This window comes from Myotis myotis, unplaced genomic scaffold, assembly GCF_014108235.1.
Source record: "Myotis myotis isolate mMyoMyo1 unplaced genomic scaffold, mMyoMyo1.p scaffold_m19_p_7, whole genome shotgun sequence".
Lineage (NCBI taxonomy): Eukaryota > Metazoa > Chordata > Mammalia > Chiroptera > Vespertilionidae > Myotis > Myotis myotis.
The window spans coordinates 52,529,617-52,548,695 of NW_023416379.1; the positions used below are offsets into that span (position 1 = coordinate 52,529,617).

Here is a 19,079-nt window from a genome sequence, read left to right on the forward strand (position 1 = left end):
TTTTATGTTCCTCCCTTTTGTGGCCAAGAGATTGACACTCTGTTATTAATGTATTATTTTAAACATCAGGGGCACTTACCTTACGTATTTTAATAGGCTCTGGACTGTTTCACAGCAATGCTTTCCAAGCATACAAGCAAATTGAAAATGGCAGAAGTCATTGGAAGCAAATTGAACATTTCCAAGAAAAAGGTATGCTATTTTTGCTTTCCTGTTGAAAGGAAGCTGGGGTATTTAGCTTACTTGCTGGTCTCTGGTCTTCCCTGGAACAGCTTTTGCAATAACTGCTGCCTCTATTAAAATTGCTAGTTTCATTGCTGCCTCTCATGGCCATAAAGCTCTCACTACTTCCTATGTAAGTAGTTCTCCATGTGCTCAGCATTCTTAAAGTGAGCTTCCTGGTGTCCTATATCACATGTGTGCCTTATTCTCCACTATTGTTGTTTCTTAAATATATTTTTATTGATTTCAGAGAGGAAAGGAGATGGGGAGAGAGATGGAAACATCAGTGATGAGAGAGAATCATTGATCAGCTGCTTCTGGCACGCCCCTTATTTGTGATTGAGCCTACAGTCTGGGCATGTGCCCTGACCGGGAATTGAACTGTGACCTCCTGATTCATAGGTCGATGCTCAACCACTACGCCGCGCTGGGCAGGCTATTCTGCAGTTTTAATTAGTATGTTATTCTGTAGATTATGGACTTAGGACTGGAACTGTGTTTTAGTAACACCTCTATAGTTTTATGCACAAGTAGATTTTTTTCCAGCTCTTTATTACTAATATCTTCAAACATGGGAAAAGTTTAAAAGAATAGTCTCAATGAACATCTGTGTATACATTACTTGGGTTCATTGCTGACATTGTTAATATTTTTTGCCATTCTTGTTTTATATCAAAATATGTGTGTTTAGAGGGGAGAGCCTTTTAGCAGTGGTGTTGGTTACTGGAGAAGTACCTGGGGCCCATCTAGAGGCAGATATCTGGCATTCCCAAATAAATGATGACTCAAAAAGCCCTGTGTCAGGAATGGAACCAGTTAGAGGTGTTCCTTAGACTTCTGAAACTGTTGAGATGGTTTTGGCTTCAAGTAACACTACACCTACTTAAAGGGGCTTAAAGCAATAAAATTATAATAGGTAAGAGAAATGAAAGTAACACCATTGGCTTTGATTGGTCAGGATTCATCCCTTTTGATTAAAGAGGGGTTTACCTTCCCTGAGTACTTTGCCCCTCTCACCCTCCCAAGCCTGATCAAAATCTGGGTTCTTTGGGTTGACGACAAGGATGAGAAAGAAATAGCAGCTGGGTAGATGCTCTGGAGCCTGTGTCACAGCTCCTCTTTCTGCTTTGGCTGTAGTTAGATGTACCATAGTTTATTCAGGTCAGTGTTTCCTGCATTATGTTAGAAATTTAAAACAGAAGAAGGCACGCCGAAACCGGTTTGGCTCAGTGGATAGAGCGTCGGCCTGTGGACTGAGGGGTCCCAGGTTCGATTCCGGTCAAGGGCATGTACCTGGCTTGCGGGCATATCCCCAGTGGGAGATGTGCAGGAGGCAGCTGATCGATGTTTCTCTCTCATCGATGTTTCTAACTCTCTATCTCTCTCCCTTCCTCTCTGTAATAAATCAATAAAATATATTTTAAAAAAAACAAAAAAAAAACAAAAAAAAAAAAACAGAAGAAGGCATAGCGGAAGAAAAATTACTTTGATTATTTTTCATATCTTTTAGTAGAGTTTCTGTTTGCTCTATTGGGGTATGTCTGTGTTCACTTTAGATATAGGCAGATCTCTAAGTAGGTTTATCTGAATGAATAAAAAGTGCTATTGTAGGGAAACATAACCAATGTTTTAAAAAAAACATTAGAAAGTTTAAAAATTAAAATATAAAGTAATTAAAAGCTAACTTTCCTGTCTTGGAAGTACAAAGCACCTCTTAGTAAAGGACTAATTAGAGGGTCACAGTAAGCCTCATGGATGAGGAAATGTTAGAAGAGGAATCAAAATGTTACTTAGGTAAAATCTTTCCTCTCCCATAGGTTGAATTCTTCTGTCAACTTTATAAACCAGAAATTGTGATCAATGAGCTAGATGTGCAAGTGGGTCGAGTGCGGCTTCTACGGAAACAAAGTGAGGCTGTTCACATACAGAGGTAAATAGGGTTCCTACATATATGAGAACTGTGGAGTTAGGAACTTGATAGAAGGTCTAGTTCAGCCCCTTTGACTAAACATGTATCTGAACTGTGATCGCTCCACTGAATAGGATGGTAAAGTGTTTTCCCAAAGTATGTTCTATGGAACTCGATGAATTTTGGGGGAAGACTATTCAACCCACTACAACTAGTAACTATTACTATCCACGTTTTACAGGTGAGGAAACTGAGGCTAAGAGAAGTTAAGTAATTTGCTTAAGATAACGTACCCAGTATATTGTCTTATCTTATTGGTGTTCTGAATTGCCAGAGCCTGGTAAAGTGCCACATGTGTACTCAGTGTTTGTAGAACGAATGAGTTTTGCATTTCATATATTGTAAGGATATCTGTTAGAGCAGTGGTCAGCAAACTGTGGCTTGCGAGCCACATGCGGCTCTTTGGCCCCTTGAATGTGGCTCTTCCACAAAATACCACGTGTGGGTGTGCACGTACAGTGCGATTGAAACTTCGTGGCCCATGTGCAAAAGTTGGTATTTTGTGGAAGAGCCACACTCAAGGGGCCAAAGAGCCGCACGTGGCTCGTGAGCCGCAGTTTGCCGACCACTGTTTAGACCATGAAGACCGTTACTCTCAGTTGTCTTCTCATTCTTATTTGTTGAATCTAGAAAATCTGGCTCTTCAAAAGCTTGTAGCCTGCTTTTCTTAACTGCTTGCTTACTTTCCCCTTCTCAGGGAGAAGTTTACTTTTGCTGCTACGAGGCCATCCTCTGTTCTTATTGAGCAGCTTGCTGTGTGTGTTAGCAAAGGAGAACCAGTATTGCTGGTAGGAGAGACCGGGACTGGCAAAACCTCTACTGTACAGTATTTGGCTCACATTACAGGTAACTCCTAGGGGCAAGGATTCTGCCCCCAGAAAAATACACATTTCACACTGACTGCCTTTTTCTTCTTCTGAAAATAAAGTCAACAAAATACTGGCTATAAAAAAGTGCCACCACTCCACTTTCCGTAGAAATAAACACTGTTAACAGTGTTCTGCTCTATGGTCTACAAATGCATCTACATATGAATTTGGGTTCGTTTTGAAACATGGGGTTGTGCTTTGTGTATTGCATTTAGTTAAGCAAATTGGATATTTTTAAAAACAACTGTCTCATTTCTATTCTGATGGCTAAATAATATTCCACACTGAGCATTTATTTCATTCTAATTTGTAGACATTGACTTACTAAAGGATTTTTGTGGTTTTCAGTTATCTGATGCTAGAGCAGTAATATACAGTGAATCATCTTATATCTCTCAGGCTTAGGTGAAATTTTAGAATCCTAAAAGTTATAAAATGAGAGGATCGGCGCAAATGCACATTTATTATTTATTATTTTCTAATTTAAATTCTTTGTTGTTTAAAATATTACATGAGACTCCTTTTTCCCCCATTGACCTTTTCCCTGGCTGCTCCCACCCCCCAGGACATGCCTCACCCCCCTACTGTCTGTGTCAGTTGGTTATGCTCATATGCATGCATACAAGTTCTTTGGTTGATTTCTTACCCCCTCATCCACCGTCTTCCCTCATCAGTTGGACAGTCTGTTTGATGCTTCTATGTCTCTGGTTCTATTTTGTTCAATAGTTTGTTGTTCATTATATTCCACAAATGAGTGAGATCATGTGATATTTATCTTTCTCTGACTGGCTTATTTCAGAGCGAATGCACATTTAAAGATTTGCCCCATGCCCATATCTGCACATCCTTAAGAATCTCACTGGATTTTATCAGTCTTGAAATTTTCGGACTGACCCTTTTGCCCTTTCTTTTTTAAAGGCCACCGTTTGAGGGTTGTCAATATGAATCAACAGAGTGACACTGCAGACTTGCTTGGAGGGTAAGTGCGGCTTAAAATTGTTTTCTTATTTTGTGTTCCCTGCTTGAGGTAGGAAATACTGTTCTCTTAGAAAGCTCAAAGCTAGCCTTGGAAAAATGTTTGAAGTCTTCCACCCCTACCCTTGCGTTCCCCTGCAGGGTAGTTATTGGAATTTATTGAGGTGTTCTTCTGTATATTGATGTTTCTCTGCAGTTAAAGGAACACTTGAGTTCTGATTCTCAAAGATCATGCTGAAAGTGGGAGGGAGAAAAGGAGATAAGCATATAATAAACTAATATTTTTGTGTGCAATTGCTTATTCAAAATGTATGTTTTTATTGATTTTTAGAAAGAGGAAGGGAGAGGGATAGAAACATCAATGAGAAACATTATTCGGCTGTCTCCTATATGCCCCCCTTCTGGGGACCGAGCCTGCAACCTGGGCATGTGCCATGACTGGGAATCGAACCCGGGACTTCTTGGCTTATGGGTTTATGCTCAACCACTGAACCACACCAGCCAGGCTCAAGTAGTTTAAATGTAGCAAGTACATGGGAGCTCATTTGTGCCCTTATCCAATTGATCATACAAAAGATTGGGATCAGTGTGATAATTGGAATTTTGTTTTGGTGCTAATTTGATGAAAATATATATCCATTTTTTCTTGGTATTAGGTTAGCATCAGTTATCAAAAGAAAACTTACATACATACACTTGGAGAATTTGGTTGTTAAGAATGCCAACTGGGTTAATACAGATAAAGGATTCAGTTTAGTATCTGGCACATGAGTGCCACATATCAGTTTTATTTTAAAAAAAATTTAAAGAGTTAGCTGTCATAATCATTACAACTGTTCGTTGATTCAGTGTATTGAATTTGTAAATGAAAGAAGTGGCTTACTGTTTCAAATTAGACTGAACTCTCCTTAAGAGAAATGTCCATTCATTTAAAGCTGAACACAGTGGCTGAAACACTTAATACATATTTCAAGTGATTAAAAATGAGCAATCATACATATATTTCACAAAAGAAAAAACAAAAATGAACTATAACACAGATACCTACTCAATGGGAACCAACCTAACACCTGGACGAGCTGGTGATTCAAACTATGAACCATTATACAGCAGGATTCCCAAAGTGTCTGGCTGGTGTGGCTCAGTTGATTGAGCGTCATCCGTGCACCAAAAGGTCATTGGTTTGATTCCTGGTCAGGGCACATATACAGGTTGTGGGTCGATCCCTGGTCAGGGTGTGTATGGGAGGCAAGCGATCAATGTTTCTCTCACATCGATGTCTCTGTCTCTCTCTATTTCTCTCCATTCCTCCCTCTCTCTCCCTTCCTTTTTCTTTAAAAAAATAAATAAAAATATTTTTTAAAAGAATAAATACTGTGGAATAAAATGTTGAGCTGTGGAAGGTCACAAACCATTGCAACATTTAAGTTTCTTTTGCCTATATTTATCTCTTGGGAGCAGAACCTTTCCTCCCTCAATTGAGAAGGCATGAACTGAGTTTATTTTGCTTATGTAAATCAGTTTCAGATATTGTATTTTTTTTCTAAAATATCCTGAAAAGTTTTTGGTTGATCTTAATAAAATAAGTTTTTATCATTGAGTCCTATAAATCAGCGGTTTCCAACTTGTGGTCCGCGGACCACTGGTGGTTCGTGAGGTCTGAAAGGTTGGCGACCGCTGGTTTAAGGAAGTCTTTGGAGCAGTGGTCATCAACCAGTGGTTTGTGAGGTCCGAAAGATTGGCGACTGCTGCGATAAATCATGTTTATTTAAATGTTAGTAAAATAAATGACAGGCCTTTCAGTGCCCAACTATGAGTTTCAAAAATTTTAATAATGCTTTACCTTTAGTTTAGTGCAGAAAATACATCATAATTTAAAACTTTAACATAGATTTTAAGTATTTTGGTATTATTTCTGAGTTTGAGTAAATGAAATCTTAGACCTATTCCTATTTTCTGAGTTATGGTTTTTAAGTTCTATTGTCTTCAGTAGTTTTTCAATCACATTTACCATTTGTTTTAGTTACAAACCAGTGGACCACAAGCTTATTTGGCTACCCTTACGGGAGGCATTTGAGGAACTCTTTGTCCAGACATTTTCCAAGAAGCAAAACTTTACGTTCTTGGGGCACATTCAGACCTGTTACAGGCAGAAACGGTGGCATGATCTCCTCAGACTAATGCAACATGTGCACAAATCAGCTGTCAACAAGGATGGAAAAGAGAGCGAAACCGGTAAGAACGTGACCTAGGCTACTAGTGAAAGGGTATGAGGCTGGGGCTTAATTAGCAGAATTAGAAGATTTGGGGAGAAGAGTGAAGCAGTGCAACTTGAAGTTTTCTAAGACTTAGGGCAAAAAAGACTAATTTTGAAGTATTGCTGCTCCCGTGATTCTAGGCATGGTTTCCATAAGAATCATTAGATTTCCTTAAAAAAAGAGGTTGTTTCCAAGAAGCTTGATTCCACAGCCAAGAGGCTTTTGGTAGCTTAGTTATCTTCTGTGTGGTTTCTCATCTATAAAATGGAAATAAGAGTACCTACTTCAAAGCGTTGCTGTGAGGGATGATAAATCAGTTAACTAGTACGTGTATATGTGCATATGAGTGAGTTAACCAGTGTAATGGCTAGCACTTAGCAAGTGTTTGGACTTACATTTTTTTTAATTTTTATTTATTTTTTTAAAAATATATTTTATTGATTTTTTTAGAGAGGAAGGGAGAGGGATAGCGAGTTAGAAACATCGATGAGAGAGAAACATCAATTCAGCTGCCTCTTGCACGCCCCCTACTGGGGATGTGCCCGTAACCCAGGTACATGCCCTTGACCGGAATTGAACCTGGGACCCTTGAGTCCGCAGGCCGACGCTCTATCCGCTGAGCCAAACCAGCTAGGGCCTTACATTTTTTTTTAAATATTTTTATTGATTTCAAAGAGGAAGGGAGAGGAGAGAAAGAGATAGAAACATCAGTGATGAGAGAGAATCATTGATCGGCTGCCTCCTGCTTGCCCCCACTGGGGATTGAGCCCACAACCCAGGCATGTGCCTTTGACTGGATCTGAACCTGGGACCCTTCAGTCCATAGGCCGACGCTCTATCTACTGAGCCAAACCAGCTAGGGCTGGACTTATATTTTTAATACTGCTAAGATATTTGTTTTTTTGTGTGTTTAAGTTATACATATTACAATTCAAAATGTAGGTTAAATTATTGTCTTTATTCCTTTCTAGGGTTACTCCTGAAAGAGAAATGGGAAGCTTTTGGTCTTAGACTCGACCATGCCCAACAACAGATGAAAATGACTGAAAATGCCCTGTTGTTTGCATTTGTAGAGGTATTTTGCTTTCTTATTAAGGTTAAGGGACTGTTGATTTGATGCAAAATGCAAGTTTTAGACTGCCTTCTATTTTGTATTCTCTTCATGTTGATATTTTTAGTGCTTGCTGCTCAAGACTTAAACACTTAATTGAAATAATGTATTGGGGGAAGGTTTTGAAAAATGTTCTTTATTGAGATTATAGTCTTGGTAAACTATTATTATTATTTTTAACACTATTATTATTATTTTTTTAAATATATTTTTATTAAGATATTACATATGTGTCCTTGTCCCTACGTTACCCTCTACCCCCCCCCGCCTCTGCTCATGCCCTCACCCCCCCCCGCCCCCCCCGTTGTCCGTGTCCATTGGTTAGGCCTATATGCCTGCATATAAGTCCTTTGGTTGATCTTTCCCCCTTACCCCCACCCTCCCCTACCCTCCCTCCAAAGCCCGACAGTCCAATCAATGCCTCTCCGTCTCTGGATCAGTCCTTGTTCATCAGTTTATGTTGTTCATTATATTCCACAAATTAGTGAGATCATGTGGTATTTATCTGCTCTCCAGTTCCATCCATGCTGTGGCAAATGGTAAGAGTTCCTTTTTCTTCTTCCTCTTCTTAAAGAATACCTTTCAGCATTTCATATAATGCTGGTTTGGTGGTGATGAACTCCTTTAGCTTTTTCTTATCCGTGAAGTTCTTTCTCTGACCTTCTATTCTGAATGATAGCTTTGCTGGATAAAGTAATCTTGGTTGCAGGTTCATGCTATTCATCACTTTGAATATTTCTTGCCACTCCCTTCTGGCCTGCATGGTTTCTGTTGAGAAATCAGCTGACAGTCGTATGGGTACTCCCTTGTAGGTAACTGACTGTCTTTCTGTTGCTGCTTTTAAGATTCTCTCTTTGTCTTTTGCTCTTGGCATTTTAATTATGATGTGTCTTGGTTGGTCCTCTTTGGATTCCTTTTGTTTGGGGTTCTCTGCGCTTCCTGGACTTGGAAATCTATTTCTTTCACCAGGTGGGGGAAAGTTTTCTGTCATTATTTCTTCAAATAGGTTTTCAATATCTTGCCCTCTCTCTTCTTCTGGTGCCCCTATAATTCTGATGTTGGTACGCTTGAAGTTGTCCCAGAGGCTCCTTACACTATCTTCATATTTTTGGAATCTCTTTTCTTTTTTCTTTTTCAGCTGGGTATTTGTTGTTTCTTTGTATTTCAAATCTTTGACTTGATTTTTGGGATCCTCTTGTCTGCTGTTGGATCTCTGTATATTATTCTTTATTTCAGTCAGTGTATGCTTAATTTCTAGTTGGTCCTTTTTCATGTCCTCCATGGTCTCACTATACTTATTGAGGGACTCATTAAATTTATCGGCGGTTTCCATAAAATTCTTGAAAAACCTTATAAATGTGGCCTTGAACTCTATATCCAGTCGTTTGCTTTCCTCCATTTCTGCCATTTGTGACCTGTTTCTTTGTCTCTGCATTTTGGCTGCTTCCCTGTGTTGATAGAGTGGCTTTGTGTGCTAGGTGTCCTGTAGGGCCCAGTGGCTCAGCCTCCCCAGGTACCTGAGGTGGACACTCTTGGTGCACCCCCTCGTGGGCTTTGTGCACAGTCTTGTTGTAGCTATGCCTTGGTTGTTGTAGGATCACTGGGAGGAATTGACCTCCAGGGCAATTGGCAGCGAGAATCAGCTGTGTCTGCAGTGGGAGAACTTCTGTGCTGGAGACACCCTTCTGGGGCAAGACTTGCTTCAGTGGGGCTTTGGTGCTCACTGAGACTGCACCCTGAGTGTGTCCCTTATGGATCTGAGGAGTTGTGATCTGGATGGTTCCCCTTTGACCACTGGGTACAGTGGCTCTTGGATCTAAGGAGGTGCTAATTTAGCCTCTGCCTGAGGTTACACAGCAGGAACTACAAAGAGAACTGCAGATTCCCCTTCCTTTTTTTTGGAGTTTGGAAGTGCCCTGATGATGCTCAGCTGTGTAGGAATGCAAGCAGCTGTGGGGCCTTGGGCCTTCTCTTGGAAGCTCTGGGTCTATCTGGCCTGGCTGCGGTTAGGTAATTACAGGTTGCAAATGGCCGGGGCATTCATATGCAAAAGCCTCTGCCGCAGCCTGGGTGGGGCGGGGGTCTCAAGAAATCAAAGGGCGGAGAAAGCAGCTATGGCGGAGCCTCAGCCCCGCCCTAAGGAGTGGAGAGTCCCAGTGTCCCAGCAATGGCTGCAAGCACCTCTGAGGGAAAGCCGCTCTCAAGCTCGCCCGCTGCCAGACAGTCCAGTATCTCCCCGTATGAGTCCTGGGTCCCCAGAGACTTCCCGGAACCGGATTTCAGAGCCGTCGGGAGCTTGTGTCTCCCTCCGGATTCAAAAAGACATCCGCGTCCTCAGGTGCCAGACCCTTTCCCCGCGCGAGCCCCTGTACCTCTGCACTCCACCTCCGCAGCTCCTCCCGCTTGCAGTGTACTTTTCTTTCCTTCTAGTTGTAGAATTTACACTCAGCCAGCCCTCCTGTAGTTCTGGATGATGTCCACCTTGTGTTTTTGATGCATTTATCGATTGTTGTGGGAAGCAGCAATTTCCCGGTGTTTATCTATGCCGCCATCTTAGTTTCTCCAACACTATTATTTTTAAAGATGGAAGTTGAGGACAGCTGCTGAACTCTTTATTGTTTCCTGGCTCTGTGTGTGTGATGTGTGAGGAGAGCAAGCCCGCTAGGTTTGGGTCCATCCACTTTAGGCCCCATTTTTTATTCCAGTGCATGGGTAGCTCTGCTGTTTTCTGTCCTGTGACCCCATAGGAAACATCAGTGTAATTAAAGGTTCATGACCTAAGCTTTTAAAATTTTTCTTTTTAAAATTTGTTTCTGTGACACTTTTTTAGGCCATACCCTAAGACAGGTAGGAATCTTACTTGAGACGGTGTTTTGGTATGAGAGAAGGTCACTCAACCATATGTCCCATCTATATGGGAAATTTGGTCATTAGTGTTTAATCTTGCTATGATTATTTCTAAAATAACCAATTAAAATGTCAAGTGCTCTCCAAAGTAGGGTTTAAACCTATTTCATGACTTAGCATTACACTGGAGTTTAACACTAGATTGCCCAAGGAAGTCATTTTGACTGCTTTTTAATTTCAATTAGAAAAACAATTATGTATATAAGGAAACAATGTCTTAGAATTTTGTGACTTTTTGTACAATATATAAATGCGTTTATTAATAATTGTAGTTACCTCCCCCTCCTTCATTTCCGGTATATATATATGTGTTATACCTATATTGCCCAAAAGCAGTCATTTTGACTGCTTGGGAAATTTTAGACTCTTATTATTGAATTGAGTAAATTTCTTATATGACCAGTTCGGCTCTGTATTGAAATAACAGTTTTCTTTTTTTTTTTGATTACCGTCACATGATAACATACAAGTACATGATAAATTGTCGATACTTGATAAGTTGCAGTTGCTCAATAAGCTAAACTAGTACTTGTTATTCGAATCTTTATGCAGTGATACTTGTTCTAATAAGTTGTTTATTGTATTTCTTTTGCGCCCTAAATTCATGAAAGAAATGTCGAATAGAAGTGAGTTACTGGAAAAGCTAAGGAACATAAGTGAAGAGTGCTCCGATATTATTCTTTCACGATGCAGTCATTTTGACTGCTTTGGGGCAATATAGGTATATACTAAATTTCGGTCTTTCAAGTGTTAATACATTTGTTCTTTTTTTTTTTTTAAAGAATAGTTTATTTTTAGAGAAAGGGAGAGAGAGACAGACAGGCAGACAGGCAAAGATCGACCAGCTGCCTCCTGTATGCCTACTACTGGGGATGGAGCCTGCAATCCGGGCATGTGCCCTCACTGGTAATCAAACCGCCAACTTCTCTGTGCTTGGTATAATGCCCAGCCGACTGAGCAACACTGACCAGTCTGTTCTTTTTTAAAAAATTAAATTTGTAGATAATTTGTCAGGATTATTATGAAAACAAAAGTATAAAGCTTTTTTTTTTTTTTAAATCTTCACCTGAAGATATTTTTCCATTGATTTTTATAGAGAGTGGAAGAGAGAGGGAAAAACAGAGAGAAATACCGATGTGAGAGAAACACATTGATAGGTTGCCTCCTGCACATGCCTTGACCAGGGTCCAGGCCTGCAACCGAGGTTATGTGCCCTTGACTGGACTTGAACCTGGGATCCTTCGGTCTGCAGGCCGATTTCTATCCACTGAGCCAAACTGGCTTGGGCTTGTATAAAGCATTTTAATAACAGTAAAACAGTTCAGTTTTTGATATATAACTGTAAGATTTATTTTTTATTACTCTTGGAATAGAACTTTGAGATAAAATTGGTAGAGAAGAGTTAGGAAAGATTCATTGTGATATTCTTCAACAACTGTGAAAGGCTACATATTACAATCACTACACATCTTTGATTTAGTCCTTTATCTGATTGTGGCATATTCAGAGCTTAACCCTATTTTATTTATGTTGAGTGCTTTTAATAATCATCTGGGTACCCTTTTTTTTTTAAAAAAATTTTTTTTTTTAAATTGATTTTAGAGGTAGAGAGAGAGAGAAATATCAATTTGTTATTCATCTATTTATGCATTCATTGGTTGCTTCTTGCATGTATCCTGACCAGAGATCACACAACCTTAGCATATTGGGATGATGCTTTAACCAACTGAGCCACCCAGCCAGGGCCATCTGGGTACCTTTAAATACTTGAATACATTGCTATCATTTATCTCACATCTATATAATGAGATGATCTAGTTTATTGTATCTCACTGTTAGGCTCAAAGATATTCCCTTGATCCTTTTAGACATTTGAAAAAGTTAACTTGGTCTTACCTCTGGCACTCAGCTGGCAGCAATTTGGTATTTAGGGCATAATTCATCAGGTCATACTTTATCTTCTTCTAGGGTACATTAGCTCAGGCTGTAAAGAAAGGAGAGTGGATCTTGTTGGATGAGATTAATCTGGCTGCTCCAGAAACATTAGAATGTCTCAGTGGTTTGCTCGAAGGCTCATCTGGCTCCCTGGTGTTGCTGGATCGAGGGGACACAGGTAGGACTTGAGCCCCTTGGGGTCTGACTTGCTGCCAGGTCTTTGGCCTCTTTAGAGTAAGAATCTATTAGTTAGGTGGATTACATGGGCCACCCAATTGGATTTGTTTATTCCATAGATATTTATTTTCTGTAAATGTCCTATTGTTAAGTGGTATGGGGAATTCAAAGAATACAATAATTTGTCAAGGCATTTGGGTAGTGGGTAATAGACACAATTAGTGGGAAACTATATACTGGAACAGGTGATAAGACATAAACAACAGTGAACCTATAAAAGATAGTGGAATGGCAGCATAAGATTAAGTAGTGTCCATTGGTCTGGAAACTGATTTCAGAAAAGGCAGGGAATGAACAGCCAGTAACAACTCTGTTGAGCCTGAGGCAGTGTTTTGTTTGACCTGGGTTCCTATGGAGTTAGATAGTCTTCCCCTAGGGACCTTTGGCTGATGACTTAATTTTACAAGTTGTTGAGAATTTATAATTTTCTCTTAACAGAACCACTGGTTCGTCATCCTGACTTTCGTTTATTTGCCTGTATGAATCCAGCAACTGATGTGGGCAAAAGAAATCTCCCACCAGGAATAAGAAACAGGTGAGGAGACATGGCCTGATTCCTGGAGGCTTTTTAAAAAGTTCTTCTTGCCCTACCTGGTTTGGCTCAGTGGATAGAGCATTTGGTCTGTGGACTGAAGGGTCCCAGGTTCAATTCTGGTCAGGGGCAGGCTCGATCTGGCTTGGATTGCAGGCTCGATCCTCAGTAGGGGGCATGCAGGAGGCAGCCAATCAATGATTCTCTCTCATTAATTTTTGTCTCTCTCCCCCTCTCCCTTTTCTGAAATCAATAAAAATATATTTAAAAAGAATAAAAAGTTATTATTTATTGATAGGTAATATTAACATAACCAAACCCCATAACAATGCTTAAAAGTTTTTGACCACAGATAGAGAATTTTCCTTGTCTTATTCCTTTAGTTTATATAGGCAGTAGAAATATGGAAAACTCCAGAACACTAGAGAATTTTTCCTTTGGGTTGTTAGTATGGCACTTAATGGTTCATGATATTGTTGAAAACAAAAATGTTTCCTTCTTCAAATAGTCTTGTGGCTATTAGAAAAAGTTCACATAATGATATTTATCTATATATATAAAAGCCTAAGTGCCCATTACGACTGGTCGACCAATCACTATGAAAACGCACTGACCAACAGGGGGCAGATGCTCAATGCAGGAGCTGCCCCCTGGTGGTCAATGCGCTCCCACAGCCAACCTCCCATGGCTGGCCAACCTCCTGCAGTCCCTCCCCCTAGCCGGCCAGGCCCAGTGACCCCACCCATGCATGAATTCGTGCACTGGGCCTCTAGGCCTATATGATAAAACCGTAGTATGCAAATTGTCCCCTTGACCAGAGTTCTTCTGGGAGTTTGACCAGGGGGCAGTGGCTGGGCCAACCAGGGGAAGGGAGGGAGGCCCTGGCAGGCAGCTGCTACAGGTGGCCTGGGGAAGGGAGGGAGTACCCGGTCGGCAGCCGGCAGCCACTTGGGACCCTACCAGTGCATGATGTTTGTTCACGGGGCCTGTAGTAGCAGTATAATAGCATAAGTGCAAGTTAGCAGCAAAGTCCTCTTGAATGAGGCCAATGATGTGTAAAAGGTCTTTTAAATTTCACTTTTCATCATTAAGCACTGACTGACATGAACAAGGTTCTTAGTTATTGGTGTTTTATGTATGTAGCACCTAGGAAAAGATAAATGACCTTATTTATTATTGGTAACCTTTTGTTGGGTTTTATGTTTTAAAACAGTGTTAAAATTGTATTAGATCTCTGCTCCCATTTACTTTTATTTTTTTAATTTTTTAAATATATATTTTATTGATTTTTTTACAGAGAGGAAGGGAGAGGGATAGAGAGAAACATTGATGAGAGAGAAGCATCGATCAGCTGCCTCCTGCACACCCCCTACTGGGGATGTGCCTGCAACCAAGGTACATGCCCTTCACCCGAATCGAACCTGGGACCCTTCAGTCCCCAGGTCGCTGCTCTATCCACTGAGCCAAACCGGCTAGGGCTCCCATTTATTTTTTTAAATACACTTTTATTGATTTCAGAGAGGAGGGGAGAGGAAAAAAGAGAGATGAAAAATGATGAGAGAGAATCATTGATTGGCTGCCTCCTGCATGCCCCAAACTGGGCTACCTTCAACCCAGGCATGTGTCCTGACTGGGAATCGAACCTTGACCTGGTTCATAAGTCGATGCTCACATCAGTGATACACGCTGCCCGGGCCCTGCTCCCATTATTACAGTAATAAAAGCATCTTAAGAAAAATTTATAAACTACAATTATATATTTTCCTTTGCTGCAACTATTTTATTTTTTACTGTGAGGGGCCTTTTTTGTTCCATGTGCTTTTATGTTTTGTTTTTTAATCCTTACCTAAGGAGTGAGGATGTTTTTTTTGTGCCCTTGACTGGGAATCAAACTGGCGACCCCTTGGTCCTTGGTCCCACGCCCCAACCACTGAGTCAAACTGTCCAGAGCTATTCTAGGTATTTTTTATTACATGTACTTATGATGAAATACACCTGAAAATGAAGATAAATAAGTCTTATTTTTGTAGCTATAAGAACTATAAATAGAATACTTCAATCCAAGAATAATGGTAGATTTTTGTGAAAGGCAAAAGATTGATGCAATCTGAAGAGAAACCAGAGTATAATAATGTTAGATATTTTGTAAAAGATTATTTTTTATTTTGTATGGTCAGTCTGTATCTCAAGTTGGAAGGTTTATATTTTATATTAGAAACAATTAAAATGAGTTTACTTGACTTCTGTTTTTCATTTTTTATTGTCAGAATAGTTGTATTAACTTTATAAATATGGTTATTATCCTATCTAATAATAGAGAAACATGGTAATTAGCCATACCTCCACTACCCTTCACATTGGCTAATCAGGGCGATATGCAAAGTAACTGCCAACCAAGATGGCGGCCGGCAGCCAGGCAGCTTGAAGTGAACAGGAGGCTTGCTTGCTTCAGTGACGGAGGAAGGCAACGTTCCCCGCCTGCCTTGCCGGCCTCTGAGCTTGCAGTTTAAGAAACATTGTTACAAATATAGAAGCTTAACAAAACCCCAGAAACCTGCTTTCAGCCAGCCGGGCTTCAGCCAGCAGGACCGCAACATTGTTTCAATTATAGAACAAACGCAGATCCCTGCTTTCAGCCAGCCGGGATCTCAGAGCTGGAGTGAGCAGGACCGCAACAGTGTTACAATTATAGAACCCAAACAAACCAGATACCTGCTTTCAGCAGCCGAGGCCTCAGAGCTGGAGCCAAGCCTCAGAGCTAAAGCTGGCCCAGAATGAAAAAAAAAGAAAAAAGGAGCGGTTGGGAGCTTCAGTCACCCGCCAGCCTGAAAACGGCCCTCAGCCCCTCACCCAGACTGGCCAGGCACCCCAGTGGGGATCCCCACCCTGAAGGGGGTGTGACCAGCTGCAAACAGCCATCATCCTCTCATCCTGGCTGGCCAGGCACCCCAGTGGGGACCCCCATCCTGATCCAGGACACCCTTCAGGGCAAACCAGCCGGCCCCCACCCGTGCACCAGGCTTCTATCCTATATAGTAAAAGGGTAATATGCCTCCCAGCACCGGGATCAGCGGAGCCGCGAGGCCTCCCGGCACCGGGATCAGCGTGATGGGGCAGCGACCAAACCCCCTGATCGCCCTGCAGCTCTGCGTGTGACAGGGTGCGGCGCCCCAACACCCTGATCGGCCCTGGTCTGTCTGTGACAGTGTGCGCCCCCCCCCCCCCCCACGGGCCCTGCTCTGTGTGTGACGGGGTAGAGCCATAACCTCCTCATCGGCCCTGCCCTGAGTGTGAGAGTGGCGGCGCCCCAACCCCCTGATCGGCCCTGCTCTGTGGGTGATAGAGGGCGGCGCCCCAACCCCCTGATCCGCCCTGCTCTGTGTGTGACAGGGGGCGGTGCCCCAACTCCCCTATCGGCCCTGCTCTGTGCGTGACGGGGGAGCTCCCCAACCCACTGATGGGCCCTGCTCTGTGCGTGACAGGGTACGGAGCCCGACCCCCCCTGATGGGCCCTGCTCTGTGTGTGACGGGGCAGCGCCCCAACCCCTGATGGACCCTGCTCTGTGCGTGACGGGGTGGCGCCGCAACCTCCCTATTGACCCTGCCTTGAGTGTGACAGGATGGTGCCCCAACCCCCCAATCGGCCCTACCCTGAGCATGACTAGGGGTGGCATCGCAACCTCCCGATCCGCCCTGCTCTGTGCATGACAGGGAGTGGTGCCCCAACTCTCCAATCGGCCCTGCTCTGAGCCCGACCAGGGGCTGCACCTAGGGATTTGGCCTGCCCTCTGCCACCCGGGCGCAGGCCTAAGCCAGCAGATCATTATCTCCCAAGGGGTCCCAGACTGTGAGAGAGCACAGGCCAGGCTGAGGGACCCGCTCTCCCCCGCCAGTGCACAAATTTTTGTGCACCGGGCCTCTAGTCTATAATAATAAAAGCATAATATGCAAACTGACCGAATGGCTGAACAGCAGAATGACCATCTGGATGGTCGTCTGGATGACTTTCTGGATGAAGCTGGGGCTGCAAGGGCTGAGCCCCTTGCGTGAATTTTGTGCATTGGGCCATCTAGTATAATAAGAATTATCTTACAGGTTTACAGAACTTTATGTAGAAGAACTGGAAAGTAAAGAAGACTTACAAATTCTTATTGTGGATTATCTGAAAGGACTGAGTGTGAGCAAGAGCACAGTGCAAGGAATCATAAAGTAGGTGTTTTCCAGGTTCTATTTATAAACCTTTCCTCTCAGCATAAAAAGTGTGCCTCATTCATATAATTTTTTTTCCCTTCTTTTTGCTTCTAACTGGAGAAAACTAATGGAAAGATTATTATTTACATGTCTGTTTTAAAGTTGGAACCTTATGAAATCTCTTGGATTTTCCTAATAAAAGAAAGAATATATAGATAGATTGTAAATAGTCCAGTTAAAGCCTATTTGAATAAGAACTTGGGTTTTATCTGTGACAATTACTTGGTTATATTTGATCTTATGGTAGCTGATCATAAATTTCTTGCACTTTATATTTCAGTCTAAAACTTTTTCCATCTTGTCATCTTCTAACTTTTTAAAAAATATTTTTATTACTGATTTCAGAGAGGAAGGGAGAGGGAGGGTGTGCAGGAGGCAGCTGATCTCTCTCTCTCCCTCTCTCTCTCCCTCTCTCTCCCTCTATGCCCCCCCCCCCCCAGTCCCTCTCCCTTTCTCTTTTTTAAAAAATCACCTGAAGTACATCCTTTTTGTAGCTTCTACAGAGATGTGCGGAAAGAGTCTGGGAGAACATTGGTGGACGGGACTGGCCATAGACCTCACTACAGCCTTCGAACTCTCTGCAGGGCCCTGCGATTTGCAGCTTCCAATCCGTGTAGCAACATCCAGCGCTCGCTCTATGAGGTCTTTCCAAAGTCTGGGTTTGGGTGTAGTGTTGTGGATGGGCTCACCATGGGGAAGGAGGGAGTAGAGATGCATATTCCAGTTTTGCTATACTTTCCATTTATTCAGATTACCCAGAATATTTTATACCAGAGGTACCGTAACCTTTTTTCTACCATGATATTAAAAGTTGTTCTGCAAACCAGCCCCACCCACAAGGTGGCATTTTGTTTTTGAAATAAGTTGTCCTGCAATAATTGGTGTTATGTATCTCTGTGTTTTTCCTAGGGCTTTTGTTTGGGTTTCCTAACACAGCTTGACAGGGCATCACACCCAATAGTTCAGAAGCTTATTTGTCAACACATTGTCTCTGGCAGTATTAAAAGTTTGCTGAAGCAGGTATGTTTGTTTGTTTTGACTTGTTTAATAAATGAAAGGTTATATTATAAAATTTCGAACTGTTCGGTTTTTTATAAATCTGATTCTAATTATAAATCTATTTCAGAAAGTTAAATCGTAGATGGTAAACATTCCCAATAATCTGCCCTGGCTTGTGTTGCTCAGTGATCAGAGCTTTAACCCAAGCACTGTAAGGTCTTGGTGTGCGATTCCCAGTTAAGAGCACATACCTGGGTTGCAGGTTCTATCTTCAGCCCTGGTCAGGGCACATGCTGGAGGCAATCAATCAATGTGTCTCTCACATTGATGTCTCTCTTTCCCTTCCCTCTCTTCCATTTCTCCCTCCTCCCTTCCACTCTCTCTAAAAATCAATGGAAATATATTCTTGGGTGCAGGATTAACAAACCAAAAAAATTTCCCAATAAGCCTAACCCTTTGGAGATTTAAACCTTGTAGACAGTCCTTTCCTTCTGAAATTTGATAAATGGCCCTGGCTGGTGTGGCTGTTTGTTGGAGTATGGTTCCATACACCAAAAGGTGGCAGGTTCAATTCCCAGTGAGGGCACATACTTGGGTTGTGGGTTGGGTCCCTGATCAGGACGAGTGCAGGAGGCAGCCGATTGATGTTTCTCTCTCACATTGATGTTTCTCTCTCTGTGTGTCTCTCTGTGTCTCTCCCTTCCTCCCTCTAAAATCAATTTTATGTGTGTACATTTGTCCATGTAAATCCTAATATGTATCTAGTTAAATTACATAAATGGGACCATTTCATAAGAATGTTCTGTAGTTTCCT

At 41.9% G+C, this 19,079-nt stretch overlaps 1 protein-coding gene across 8 annotated transcripts in view; it reads left to right on the forward strand.

Annotated features, from left to right (window-relative positions):
• MDN1 (midasin AAA ATPase 1) overlaps positions 1 to 19,079 on the forward strand; it is a 152,763-nt gene that overhangs the window by 28,238 nt on the left and 105,446 nt on the right. For all 8 annotated transcript variants that reach the window (XM_036317718.1, XM_036317719.1, XM_036317711.1 and 5 more), the window contains exons 12-22: positions 97 to 192; positions 2,040 to 2,152; positions 2,889 to 3,037; positions 3,979 to 4,039; positions 6,059 to 6,270; positions 7,265 to 7,368; positions 12,280 to 12,424; positions 12,922 to 13,018; positions 17,111 to 17,224; positions 17,761 to 17,908; positions 18,176 to 18,286. In XM_036317718.1, coding sequence (XP_036173611.1) covers positions 97 to 192; positions 2,040 to 2,152; positions 2,889 to 3,037; positions 3,979 to 4,039; positions 6,059 to 6,270; positions 7,265 to 7,368; positions 12,280 to 12,424; positions 12,922 to 13,018; positions 17,111 to 17,224; positions 17,761 to 17,908; positions 18,176 to 18,286 — 1,350 coding nt within the window. The remainder of the gene's footprint in view (positions 1 to 96; positions 193 to 2,039; positions 2,153 to 2,888; positions 3,038 to 3,978; positions 4,040 to 6,058; positions 6,271 to 7,264; positions 7,369 to 12,279; positions 12,425 to 12,921; positions 13,019 to 17,110; positions 17,225 to 17,760; positions 17,909 to 18,175; positions 18,287 to 19,079) is intronic.